The 14,052-nt window shown below is 38.2% G+C and overlaps 1 protein-coding gene across 2 annotated transcripts in view; it reads right to left on the bottom strand.

Annotated features, from left to right (window-relative positions):
* The window catches only part of TRAPPC9 (trafficking protein particle complex 9), a 469,795-nt gene that overhangs the window by 423,895 nt on the left and 31,848 nt on the right, over nt 1-14,052 (bottom strand). For both annotated transcript variants that reach the window (XM_008643073.2, XM_017746660.1), the window contains one exon: nt 11,945-12,088. In XM_008643073.2, coding sequence (XP_008641295.1) covers nt 11,945-12,088 — 144 coding nt within the window. The remainder of the gene's footprint in view (nt 1-11,944; nt 12,089-14,052) is intronic.

The following is a 14,052-nucleotide window of genomic DNA, read 5'->3' as shown; positions in this document are numbered from 1 at the left end:
AGGCAACCACCACTTGATCCTGTGACCTCTGAATTCACCTCAACAGCTTTAAAAGCCTGTCCTGCAGCTGGGAGCACTACTGGATACTGTTGTGTAGGTATTAGAGACTCATTTACTGAGTGAGGAGTGACAGCTTATTTTCTCATCTGGATTAACTATGTTCACAATTTTTTTCCCCGCAGTTTCTCTCCAGACTCACTGAAAGACCAGGATCACAGAATGGCTGTAACCAAATAAAGCTGAGCAAAGCCACTGTCAGCACTGGCACTCGAACACATTCTGCTCAGTTTGATCAGTATAACCCCATGGTAGTTTCCCCATTGCATACCAAATTGGTTTTGACTGCTTCTGACCACCGGAAATGTAGCAAGTCCACCCATATTCTTGGAATTTCATTGCTTAACTACTTCACAACAACATAACAAGCATTGGGTTTGTGTCCAAGCTGCTTCAAACCTTCTTCTAATATGAGAACACAAAAATCTGAGAGCTTCAGGTGCACAGTCAGAAACCATTAGTGATTAAAAGCTACTAAATGTGAAAAAGACAACTTTCTCCTCATTTCACAGTCATGTGGAGCAGTATTTCACAATAATGGAGCCACTGAAAAAATCAGACCAGGACAGGACAGAAGGTCAGTTATAGACTAACATTTTTAAGCCCTTTAGCAACTGTGATTTAACAGTATCACACAAACAGCAGTTCATGTCTTGGCAGATAACACAGAAAATGAGAACACAATTGCTTTAACTGTAGATTTTAGCTCTTTAATATTTGAAAAAATTTAAAACAGCTGTACTCAGATTCAGGCACTACCCATTGAACACTAAGGCAAATAGTAAAAATGCAGCATTTGTTCTTTGGCAACAACTGGTTGAAGTTGTGTTGATCAAATCATGGTGTCCCTTGCAGTACACCTAGAGCCAGGTGGAATAAAGAAAGGGAACATTTCATGTCTGACCCACCAACCACATTGGAACAACTTCATTTCCTCATGCAGCTCACTAAAATATTGAAAACAAATAGCTAAATACCTTCTGACTTCAATTTTACCTCAGTGATAGGCGCAGAATCAACATTTTAACAAAAGCCCTCATTGCCCAGGGTGCTTTGTGCTGGCTGAGATTTTTCCTTCTCCCTTGAAAACACTGAATAATGGTCACAAAGAAGAAGTCTGAGGGGCGTTCCTGCAGCAGTCCCGACCCAACTCTTTCAGGAAAGACTCAAACATTTCCTTAATAAATTAATAGTAATATATAACAAGACAGAAAAGTCAGTCTAATGACAGAAAAAAAAAAGAGAAAAAGTAGTTTTTGCACCCATAAACATAGATATGGCCTTCCAGTGCCTAAAGGGAGCCTACAAGAAAGATGGAGAGAGACTTTTTACAAGAGCATGTAGTGACAGGACAAGGAGAAATGGATTCAGACTGACAGAGGGCAAGTTTAGATAAGGTATTAGGAAAAAACTAGTTACTGAGGGTGGTGAGGCCCTGGCACAGGTTGCCCAGAGAAGCTGTGGCTGTCCTATCCCTGGAAGTGTTCAGGGCCAGGTTGGATGGGACTTGGAGCCACCTGGTCTAGGGGAAGGTGTCCCTACCCATGGCAGGGATGATCTTTAATGTCCATCCCAACCCAAACTATTCTGTGATATTTCCTTCACACACACACAAAAAATGAAAATTACCTGGTGAGCCTTTTGACAATTAGATAAGAAAAAAAGTCTGTATCTGCTTCCCTACTATCAAGACACAGTGTATTGTCTAAAGAATTTCAAAAAGGCCACAAACTACATTAAGACCCTCACAAAAGCTGCAGTGTAAGTTGAGTATTCATGGACAGCAACCACCACACACTTTTTACTCTGCAGTTAATCACAGATTGCAGGGGTGTGCAAAGCTCCTCAGACCCTTTCAGGTAGTGCCTGAGCTCTGGTTGGGGCAGATGCAGACGGACAGGGAGCACCACATTTGTGTACTCAGGCCATCCCCCTTCCCAAGCTCGACCAGGACAGAGGTGTGAGCAAAGCACCTCAGCAAGACCTGCACGATCAATCCACTCCTGCAGCACTTGGGCTGTGGGAGCTCAGCAGAACAGAGCAGCTCATCTGCAGGCAGCACCACCTGCTTTTCCACCCCATTAACTCTGATGGGGATTGGGTGATGGCACTTTCTACAGTTTTAGTAACAAACAGCACCTCTAATATTTTTCTGAAAAATACATGGAGCAAGAAACCACAACTTCAAACTGCTCAGAAATCTGATACTTGAACAAGCTGCTTTGAAAGCAACACAGGAACCCTGGGTGTTCATCCCAACATTGTCTAGTGCAATAAATGTGTGTGTTCCCGACACAGACTCCAAAGCTGTTCTTACGAAGAAAGGCACTGGCAGTCAGCAGAGAGTATGAATCCCATTTCTTTAAGAAATCAAGCAACATAAATCTCTAAATAAACACAGCAGAGACAAATAAAATTCACTGTTTGACACAGAAAAGAGCAGAAACTACAGGAAAATAATTAATCTATGCTACCCAGAGATTAAGACCTCCTTTCATGAATAGAGCATCATGAACTATATTAAAGAGACTGACTCCATCCACACAAAGGATTCAGTTATTTGCTGTGTAATAGCTCATCTTCGAAAACTAAGTTCTCAATTTACTGCTAACTTTGCAGGAATGGGGAAGAAAATAGTATTTTAGACTAATAAAAATAGCTGTCTTTTAGAAGCAGAATGTTTTCAGCTTCTAAAGTGACTGCCACAGAGAAAAAGAATGGGAAGAGACTGACTAAACACATCACAGTCTTCCATTACAAGATTTTTAATAATTATTTAAAATGTGTACACATGAAGGCCCAGCCAGTTTGAACAAAAATATTTCTTGTTAAAACCTCATTTAAAAAATCAACATAGCTGAAGACAGAGTTCATAAAGACACCATTAAAATTTCAGTGTCTGGCTCTCCACCATATCTCAGAACTTCAGAAGTCTGCATGCATACTTTCAATACTAAAAAATATATTTTGTACACACAAAACCAGTCTGTAAACCACTGAAATCAGTAATAATTTTTTCATGTTAAGGAGTACCAGGAGTCCAACTTCTACACAAAGTGGAGTAAATTAGGCTCACTTCTATAATGATAAATGAAGTAAAGGACTGCTGCAAAGCTGCTGCTGGGCAAGGTAGGTTCTGTAAATATTCGCAGATACAATGGCACAACTGTTAAACACATCTGATTCTGGATTCTGTGTGGAAAGTCAGAGACAGAGGACGGGAAGAACAACACACTGATTTCTGCAGAACATTTTCCCCAATATACTGTTATACAACGTCACAGGAATTTAGCCAGGAAGGTTTACAAGGATTCGAAATTTTAATGCCTGCTTGAGAAAAGGATGGTTTAATTGTTGAAAAAGCTGGAAAACTGTCTGAAAACTTAAAATTCAAACATGGCAGCTCTCTCTCCTTACGTACAGTTGAGTTTTCCCATCCTTCTGTAAAAACATCTCTTCAGTATCACTCCTATCTTACTCATCTTTTCATAGCACATCCAATCACACTCAATGGACATCATATGGGGAAGTTCACTAAGGTACATGGATGATCCATTTTTAAACATGGATATTTCTTTTTCCATATAAAGTGCCAATTTCAATAGCAACCTTGATTCCAGGGCTTTAATTTTAATTTAGGGTGAGAGAGCAGTATTGAGTCTGTTAAATTTCATATAAAATGTATTTGAATTTTAGTAACATAGCACCTCCTAAAATAGCTTCCTTTGGTACAAAAAAATTAGCACTTAATAATACAGCACTAATTCTTCATGTCTTCATCTTGCCAATTAAAGCAGATCTTCCCCAAAGGAATTTTTTTTCTGGAATAAAAACATGGCAATGTGCCTCCATTTGCCCACCTGTATCTTTTCCCTCAATTAATTGAGGGAAATCAGACTTCTTCAAGATCAGAGCTGCCTACATGAAGACAGGAATTTTGGGCTAAAGCTCAAAGACTTCATTTTGTTCATGAGTGACCTTAAAAAAATTAACAGAATTTTTTTTGTCATAAAAAAGCACTATTTTACTGTAACAATTGATCTGCTGATTGTAGCCTAAGAATCTGGCTGTGGCATTGGCTGGAGTTTTTGTCTGTACCCCACTAACACTCAAGTCTAAGCAAAGGTAAATCACGTGTGAGACTTTCAGCTTTGTCTGTAATATTAAACATTTGATTCACAGTACTTAATTTTTTCCTTCATATAACATGAGACTTAAAAAATTGTTGCTTTTCATATCTATGAAAACGAATCTTTTATTCCTGTTGCTAGTTTACTCAGTTTACTCCATTGTACTTATTTATTCCATCTAAAAAAAATTCTAAGTCTAAAAGACATGTAATTCAGGAAAATAAATTACACCCTTTTAATAAAGCAGTTTGAGGGAAGTTATTTAATAAGTTGGCTTGTTGCTACAAAATACAAATTCCAGAGGGAGATTTTTAAAGGGCAGGAGTTCAAAAAAGCAGCAAGAAGTATCACAGATTAACAACTTTTGGGAGCAGGAATACAAGAGTGAAGGTCATGGTACCAGGATGAATAAGAGTTAATTGGCTTCTAAGGAGCTTCCTTTTACTTCATATACAATCTCCCAAGTCTTTTATTCCAATGCATCAGAAAGCATTTCCATTCAGGCTTTTTTAATATATTCATTCTTACACCACACTGTGCCACTGCTATACATCAAACACACGAGGTGACAAGTCTGTTTAATATATTTTTACACATACACACACGTACACTTATTTATATGTATGTACACAGGCAGGATATGACACTATGGTGAAGCTTCAAAATATTTCAAAGTAATGGCTAAGAACTACCCAGGCTGCTACAAATATTCCCTGGTAATTATACTGAAGATTTCCATCCTCATCCTGCAATCAGTTAATCTGAATATTATAACACCAACCAAAGTAGCTCCCTTTTGAAAGGTTTATTGGTTGGGCAAAACCAACTTGCAGGTACTTTGTCACCTAAAATACAACACAGTGCATTAAAACCAGTTCATCAGTGTCAGTTAAGTAAACCTGAGTTCAACTCTAACGTTTTAACTTGCATTTATTCTCTGTTCAATCTGATTAAAGCATCATTCTTTTTAGCCCTTGCAATCAGTAACATTTACCTTTCTAAAAATTAATTTACACACTACAGATGATCCGATGAGAAATGCTGCCCTAATTTAAATGCAGTTTAAAGTATTTTAAGCATTGCAGCACAAAACAGAACTGTAGAGCAGAGCAGTTGGTGCCTTCATCACACAGCTCTGGGGGATTACCTGTGACAGCATCAGCAGACTCTCTAAGAGCACGTTTCCAACACAGGATCTCTTACTCTCCACTCTCAAGTAACATTATCACAGTCAAGTCTACTCTAGAAACTCTTCTAAACAACCAACTCAGCAACAAATTGTGATATTGTCACTTTTGCCAGTTCCCGAATAGCTTACATCTGTTTTGACAAGCGCTGCTTTGGGCTGGGGTAGAGTTAATTTTCTTCACAGTAGCTGGGCTGGGGCTGTGTTTTGGATTTGTGCTGAAAACTGTTGATAATACAGGGATGATTTGGTTATTGCTGAGCACATGACTGCGAATCTCCTTCCTCAACACCCTAAACTCATTCACTTATTGTTTTTATCTCTTCTAATCATTAATGAATTAATGTACCAATAACTGTTGTTTGGTTTGGTTTGTTTTTTTGTTTTTCCTTTTTAATTCGGGAACACTGTATTAACTAAATCACACTCATTTAAATGCTCCATCATTCCCTGAAAATAAGTCATGCTTCAAAGATGTTCCAACCTCTTCCTATTATATCACAATTATCCAAACACCTACTACTATTTACTAGAGCTTCTGAGTACTGAGGCCAAATTTACTGAACTCCAGAGGGGTTCAAAGGATGGAATTTGATTTACCTCACTTCAAGAGAAGTATCAATGACAAGGGTCACTTAGTCAGTATTGAGACGGCCATGGATGCATAAGGGGAGTGATGAATCTTGTAAAGAGAACCACTGGCATGGCCAGGGTCATTAAGAAGACTATGACATAGATATATCAGTTGGAAGAACTTCCATCTCTCCCTGAACTCTTAAAAAAATACAGCAATACACTTGCCATTTGTAATTTTAAAGTGAGGATAAAAACAAGTTTAAGAAATTAACTGCAACTGTAGTTCAGCTGTTTAAAATTAAAATGCTTTTGGCATCTTTGAACCTTATCTGATACCTGAAATTTATTACTACTCATTTTACAGTTCAGATCACTCCCTATCATAAACCACTTCTAATTACATTTCAAAATAATTTCACAGATTTATTCCCTGTAGAGGAAGGACCAGCACTGGAATCTTCTTTCCTAAGCAAAAAATGCTGATCCAAATTTTCTGATACAGCTCAATCTTCCCTGAGTGTCTCTTTCCATACCTCAATTATCCTTCAGTTCTGGCAGGCTTCCTGCTTCTGTGTGAAGTTACTATTTTTCATGAGTTGAGCAAGTTACACCTCAAAATCTTTTCTGGGCTTATGTCTTTATTTGTAATATTTATAATCTTGTTTCCTCTAACCTAAATATGAAAAACAGGAGAAAAAAAAGAAGAGCAACATTATGAGAATAGGCAGGAGAAGTGGCAAACGGGAGAAATGGTGAGCAACCAGCTCAAACTGAAATGAGCTGAAACGCTCAACAACTCTGGCTACAGCTCTGTAAACATGGGGAAATGAGAAAGTCACAGCAAGACAAGAGCAAGAGAACAGGAGGCAGTGAGGTGAACAGAGTCGCAAGCTGCTCCATCAGTCCCTCAAAAAAAGATGCAGTTTTAAATCATTCCATGCCCAAAACTAATTTATAGGCTCATAGGCTATTCCTATCCCCGGCTCCACTGAAATGCCATTTAGTCCCATCTCTGCAGGGAGGTAAAACCACCAAGTGTCTGTGCAGCTTCACTTCAATTTCCCAGGTCTGGACGGAAATTCAGACAACGTTACAGTTTTAAGTAAAGATTCTCAGAAATTGAGTCTCGTCCTTACGGCTGCTGGGCAGGAGGGCTACAAAGGGTTAAAGTCATTTCCACATTCACTTGTGGTCTAGCTGTCAATTTTCATGAGCCCAGTTTAATATTCTTCCTTATTTCCCATACTTCTACATAGCAATTTGAAATTTAAATGACACTGAGGGGATGCATATGCAATCTGTTCTATAAATAAAAATGTCTAAAATACTGCATAATTTCCTCTTTCAAACTGCAAGATCGAAAAACATATTTTAAGAGTTGTAAGACACCACATCTGACATCATCAAACTATGCTTAGTCCCGGCTTAACCATAATTTCTGAAGATAAACAAGGTTGGGAGTTTCTTTCTTAGATCAAACTCATCACTTCTTTGCAAAAGGCACATCCTCACCCTGGCAGCTGACATCTCACTCATCACTTGAGCACAGCAGGCTTGAAAGGAAAAAGTTTTGAAAGTGCTCTCAGATTAATGGTGAGAAGTCCCTTGCCTACCAAGAAGTCCAAGCTGTCAAGGCATCGAGGTGGCCTGCCCAGCCAACACTGACAAGTCCATCCCAACTCATCTAGAGGATGAGGGGAACTGAAACAGCATTCAGCAGAAATTTGGGCAGAAATTCTTCATCAGTTACAATGATCTCACTACAGGCTGAGAAAAAGCACCTTTCTTAAATCCAGTGATTTAAGAATCAACCACACAGAGGAAGGACAGAAAGGCACACCAGGATATTTTGGGAAGTACTGTTCTCTCCATCACCTACAGCTCAAGAGTAATCCAAACCCCTGGTCAACAGATGAAAAATTGCTTCTGCATGTTTAATGCAGAATCATCACAGAATCAGTAGTTTAATTCATTAAGTACTTGACAGAGCAGTTGGGATCTCAGATGTGAAGGCTGTCACCTCACCACAAGACTGGAAAGAACTCAAGAGCAGCAACAATAACCACAGGACAGGAAGATCTTGGCAGAGAAGCACTGAAAAGTGCACATTATTTCCCAAACAACAAAACAGAAGAACCTTGAAGGTCTTTAAGGAACTAGCCCCCTCCCTGCTCCTCCCCCTCCCAAAAAAAAAGAAAAAAAAAAAAGAATAGAATACTCCTAGTTTCATCCCATGCTATGCATGGTGGGTGAGAAAAGGTCGCCTCAGCACAAGATCTTCGCCACAGAAACAAAGAGCAGGAATTTTCTGCTGAACGTCTGAAAGACTATGAGCTTGCACGGATGAGGGACAGTCCTGATCCACTTAAGGTGAGGAGAGGCAAGTTTTGCCTTAATCCACAACTGCAGGAAGGAATAAGGTTCTAAACATACCCGAAAGTGGGATTAAAACACAAATGAAATTAAATGTTGGGATCCAAAGCACTAACTTTTTTTCATAAAAGAGGAAAGAAAGAGAGAACAGAAAAGTAGGAAAATGCCAAGAATGATGAGGAGAAGCACAGGAAAGGGGTTACCCCCACCACTGCTCCAGTGCTGGCCCCCAGAGTGCCATCGGGGAGATCTCCATGGGTGCCATGGGGCCTTCCCCGGGGTCCCTCCCAGAGCTGCCCAGCCAGGGAGCAGAGCCACAGCAGCAGCACCAGTGGGATGGGGCAAGAGCAGCCTCGCAGGAGCAGCCAGGGCAGCCAAGACAGCAAAAACTCCAACACTTTGTAGACCTCCCAGACTTTTGGAAGGTTGGGCACTTGCTTATGGAGGGTTTTGAGAGTGGCAACCTCCCGTTCAGTCGCAGCACATCTTTGATGATCTTCATCTCTGCTCCCCTAAAATCCGTCAGCTGCTCCTTGGTATCCATGCCAAGTTCGCCTGATGTATCCAAAGTTTATTGCTCCCTCCCCTGGTGTATCAACTACAAGGTCTTTCAATGACCTTCAACAGGTGCCACGTTTTCTGAAGTAAAGCAGCTCACAGCTTTCGCTTTAAAACCTCAACTCTTCAAAAAGGCAATGGAGACACATTCCCAACTTTATACTCCTTCACCACAGGGACATGCTTTGGTGAGTGGACAGTCACATTTCCTTAGCAGCTGTTTCCAAATAGTTCTGTGTTTAGTGAGGCCCTAACAGATGAGCCAACTCAGAATTATTTGCACTCAGTGCATGTCACAGTCCTTTTAACTAGTATGGATATTATCAGGAAAGAGCCACAATAAAAGAATGGCTTTTTTTCCAAATATCTGACATTACTCAATTCAAATTCACTGAGCTGTACACAATTTTGTTTCAAAAAGTATTATGCAAAAGATAGGTTTAATTCCAAGCAACTTTGCAACTGCGTATTTTAATTCTTATTTAAAGAAAGTGATTCTTAAGGGCTTGGTAACATTAAAACATAATGGCTTGAGATTAGAGGTTTATGCAGAATTTAGTACCTCTTTTTGCTTAGCAGAAGACTGCATTTTACGTATTTATGTAACTAGCTTAATTTTGTATCAAATTTTTAGCTTCCATGTTGTTAAAATAGTGACTGACATCTCCTATTTACTTGATGATACTCTTTATTTAGCTTTGCCAGGCTGCATGGTTGGAGGTTCAAGTAAATTCAAGTAAACATAGACAAGTTGTATTTTAAAATGTGTCATTCAATTAAAACACTAAATTTTATTTTAAACACAAACGAGTTTTGACTATGCATTTGTGTTCCATTAATAGAAGCAAGAGCTTCTAATTAATAGATCTAGATTTCACTGGAACAAGTAAATCTCATCTGCTGAATTTCTACTTGGAGAATAAATCTCTTTTTTCTGTTCTGTGAAGTCCCAGTATACCAACTTCAACTGAACTAGTAAATGAACAGAATTAGATTAAAAAACTAGAAAATATTCCTTTTCTGTGTCTAGAGGCAGCTAATCCTGAGAGAAAAAGGTTAGAAGATCAAGTTCCAGTGCCAAATGTTTAGCTGGTAACTTCCTCTCAGCTTAAGAGTTTTCACTTCTATTTATTCTAATTTTTACAATGACTTGCAAACTACCCAAACTTTAAATACAAGAATAGGATTTAGCAGATAATCAGTAACAAGATTTAAAAATACGAAGTTTATTTAGGAAAGAAAACATTCAAAAAACTGACTTTTCAAAACAGTGAGTTTTCTTCCACCCTTGGTAACTGGTAACTTTCTATGCAGAAGAACAGAAGAACAGTAAAATCTTGGCACTCTTGAACTCCAATACCACTGCATTATTTCTGTTTTCTAATTAAACCTTCAATTGGTTGAGAAAATCTGGATGTTTCACTGTGATTATCAGAGAAAAATACTAATGACACCTTTTTAACAGTTTATAAGGAGAACAGTTCACAGTAAGTAAAACAGTAACATAACCCTCTGCCTTCAATTGTCTTGCTTTTGTTCTTTGCCACAGCTCAAGACTGAAGGGTGTTTGTTGGTTTACTTTTTCCTAATATTCTGATGTTTTTAAAAGAATTATTTATTTAAAGTAATTTTCTATGCTAAATGGACCCTTGCATAACATCAGGTTGGACTTGATGATCTTGGAGGCCTTTTGCAACCTTAATGATTCTATGGTCACACAGTACCAATCTCAGAAAAGTTACCAAAAAAATTACAAGCCAGAAATACATTTCTGGCACTGTCATCCACACTTCAGCTCCTTTGGAACACCACTCATCATGTCTGAGCAAGAGCATATCAATAAAATACATCAAACTCAACAGCAAGCTCTATTTTGGACATATTCAGGAGAGAAGGAGAAAAAAATATTTTTCAAACACATGGGAGAACATTCAGTTTGATTTCTCAAAGGCACTAAATATCTCAGTTATTATAGGTCTTATGAAACCAGAGGCTTTACTCAGACATACAATGTGTGAAGGCAAAAAACAAAAAAGTTGCTTTTCTTCAAGAGTTCAAACCTTTTTAGGATTAGGGATTAACAATGTCACATGTGGAGATGCAGAGTGGTAGAGCTTAAACCTTGTCTTCAGCACAACCTTCCACACACATCTTAACAAAGCTTCACTGTAAGTCCAGGAAAATCCAAGGACCTTTTAACAGCAAATAAGATCTACAGGCAGAAAGCACATTTAGTCCAGTTTATCCATTTTAGTCCAGTTCCTCTCCTTCCTCCAGCACTGATTTAAGCCACTAAACAGAGGGAAAAAATCAAGCAAAAACCTAAAGTTTGCCAATACAGTTCTTGGCTGCAGGAGTCACTAAGGGGAGACAGGTGGCCATAACTAAAGGAGAAAAGAAAAAAAATAAACCCTATCCTTTTTCACTTCCATCCTCTTTATTGTAAACAAAGGAGTAACTGGAAAAAAATGCTTTTTTTTTACCTAGCTTACTGAGAAGCAAAACCAATTTTTAAAATCTTTCAGCACTAATTAAGATCACTGGTCTCACTGAGCTGGGTGATAGGTCAGTCTGGAATATTTTTCTTAAGCAATGTAATACAAACGTAACAGTTGTCACTTTTGGCTTTCCAGGTGATTCTGTAAATTCCCATTGCTGAAAATCATCCACAGACACTTTGCATTGTCAACCTTTGACAAATGTATTAAAATCCTGTTGAAATTTATTGCTGATTAAAAAAAAAAAAAAAAGAAAGAAACTGAAGAAATGTAGAGAAATTTAAGGCCACTGTCCCAGTTAAACACTGTTTAACTCAGGTCCATCATGTTCATTCTCTACAAGTTAGAAATACAGAATGGTTTGGGTTGGAAAGGACCTTAAAGATCATCTAATTTCAACTCTCTGTTGACTGATTACCATCAACAACCCACCTCAGGCATACACAGAATTCCCCAACTTCTGTGCTCTCCATTACTTCTCCAATTAATTGTATTTCAAAACAGTCACATTATTTGACTGTGGGTCAATAGAAACTGCAAACACATTCTTCTGTAGAAAGTCATACCTTGGTCAGAAAGGAAATCCAGCATGGTCTGGAGCAGGAAGGAGAGATGCCTGACACACAGGGCAGGATTGCCCATTCTCCTGGAAGCATAGACAAGTTCATGGAGCAAACGCATCTGCACTGCAGCCCATCCCCTATGAGTTCCTGGAAAAAATGCAGGTATTTAATATATTTTAAACCTGGAAGTCATCACAAACCCATTGATTTTGGTTTTCTTCATATGCTAAGCAGTATTTTATGGCACTTACACCAATCACCCAAAGGTTGTTACAAATCCAAATCTTGTACTCAACACAAAAATTAGGATTGTGTTTGCTTGAATATCTAAACATGAAACCAATTTTTGTTTTATGTGCTTGTCTGTCAACTAAGAAATGTACCATTAAAATGCAGAAGATGAAGTTAACACTTCCCAGAAACCAAAATGGTACGCAAAACCTTTGAAGTTTTATGTATTTTTTAAATTCTCTGGACAATGCACATGAGATTTCATACAGAAATTGAAATCATAGAAACATAGAATGGTTTGAACTGGGAGGGACCTTAAAGATCATCTATTTCCAACTCCCTGCCATGGGCAGGAACACCTTTCACTAGACCAGGTTGCTCTAAACCCCATCTAACCTGGCCTTGAACACTTCCAGGGATGAGGCAGCCACAGCTGCTCTGGGCAACCTGTGCCAGGGCCTCAGTACCCTCACAGTAAAGAATTTCTGCCTAATATCCAATCTAAACCTACTCTCTGTCAGTTTGAAGCCATTCCCCCTTGTCCTGTCAGTCTATGTCTTTGTAAAAAAAAAAAAAACAACTTGTAATTCTTAACTCTCTTTAAAGATCAAGCAAGAGATATTTTTTCTAAATGCTTTCCTGACCAATAAAAGCAGTAACACTTTAGAACACGAGGCACATATCCTGATTTTCAGTATTTAAAACTAAGTTTCAGACCATGAATTACTTCATATTTGCAGAGTATCTGTGGAAAGAATAAATAGATCATAACATAACCTTCCTTTCAGAACCATAATATGAAACACTCTTAATGAAGCTTAACCTGCTTTTAGTAGTAAGCAAGAGCAGTAATTTTTAAATAACAGATATTTCAAGAAGTGCAATACTTCATAAACTTCAACAGCCTTCCTTCTAATATCACCCATCAGCATTTGGCAAACTATTTTAGGAATATTTACTGCAACCAAACCTTGAGAGTTTATATTTTGAGAGTCTCATTATCTTTCATGTGTGAAATGTCATTTCTATCTTAGAGTGTACAGTGATCTTTCCATATGTCTCTAAAAGAGCCATTTTGGGGGTGAAAATCAGACAAAGCATTTCAGTGCAACATGAAGGAAAGGTAAAAATGAAAGATAAACACCAATCATGTCATTTTTTTGCCTTTTAAATCATCGTTTCTTGCAGAACTTCTACAACCTCTTCTCCCAACACAGTCCCATCCCAGACCACAGCATATTTTTCCCATCACATTCCTTCTTCCTAGATTAGATTCTCTGCATTTTTCCACCCAGTCCACGTGGCATTTTCTACCCCCCTCACATATAATTGGACTGCTAAATCGCAGCAGGTTAAAAAAAAACAACACTAACCATCCACAAATAAAGCTCAGCCCATCACTTCCTGCTCCTCTCCTGCAGTTACATTTAGGGAATGGTCCCCAAAACTGCTGCTATAGAACACAACACAAAGTTTTGGAAAGGTTTATTCAAAAGGAGCTGCCAAGCAGCATTTTAGTTGTCTCTGATCTAATTTGTGGGAAAATGTGACCTACTTGACCCTGTTAATTACATTATATGTATGTATGTGTGTCTACATACAAAAATATGTAAAATAACCTTTATGTGTGTCTATATACAAAAATATGTAAAAGGCCTTTTAATCTTTCATTATAAGATCAAACAACTACAAAACCAGAAGAAATACAATTTCTGATGCCAACAGCTGAAGGCACTTTAACTGAAAAAAAATCCAAAATAATATATTGACCTTTTTATGTACTGAGAAGCATATTATCAAAACAAAGACATTTTTGAAAAACATTAGAAATGAAGTTTTTGTAAATAAAACAATTACTTCCTGCAAACAGGGAACCACAG

This window comes from Corvus brachyrhynchos, unplaced genomic scaffold, assembly GCF_000691975.1.
Source record: "Corvus brachyrhynchos isolate BGI_N302 unplaced genomic scaffold, ASM69197v1 scaffold89, whole genome shotgun sequence".
Taxonomy (NCBI): Eukaryota; Metazoa; Chordata; class Aves; order Passeriformes; family Corvidae; genus Corvus; species Corvus brachyrhynchos.
This window is presented reverse-complemented; position numbering and strand designations above follow the sequence as displayed.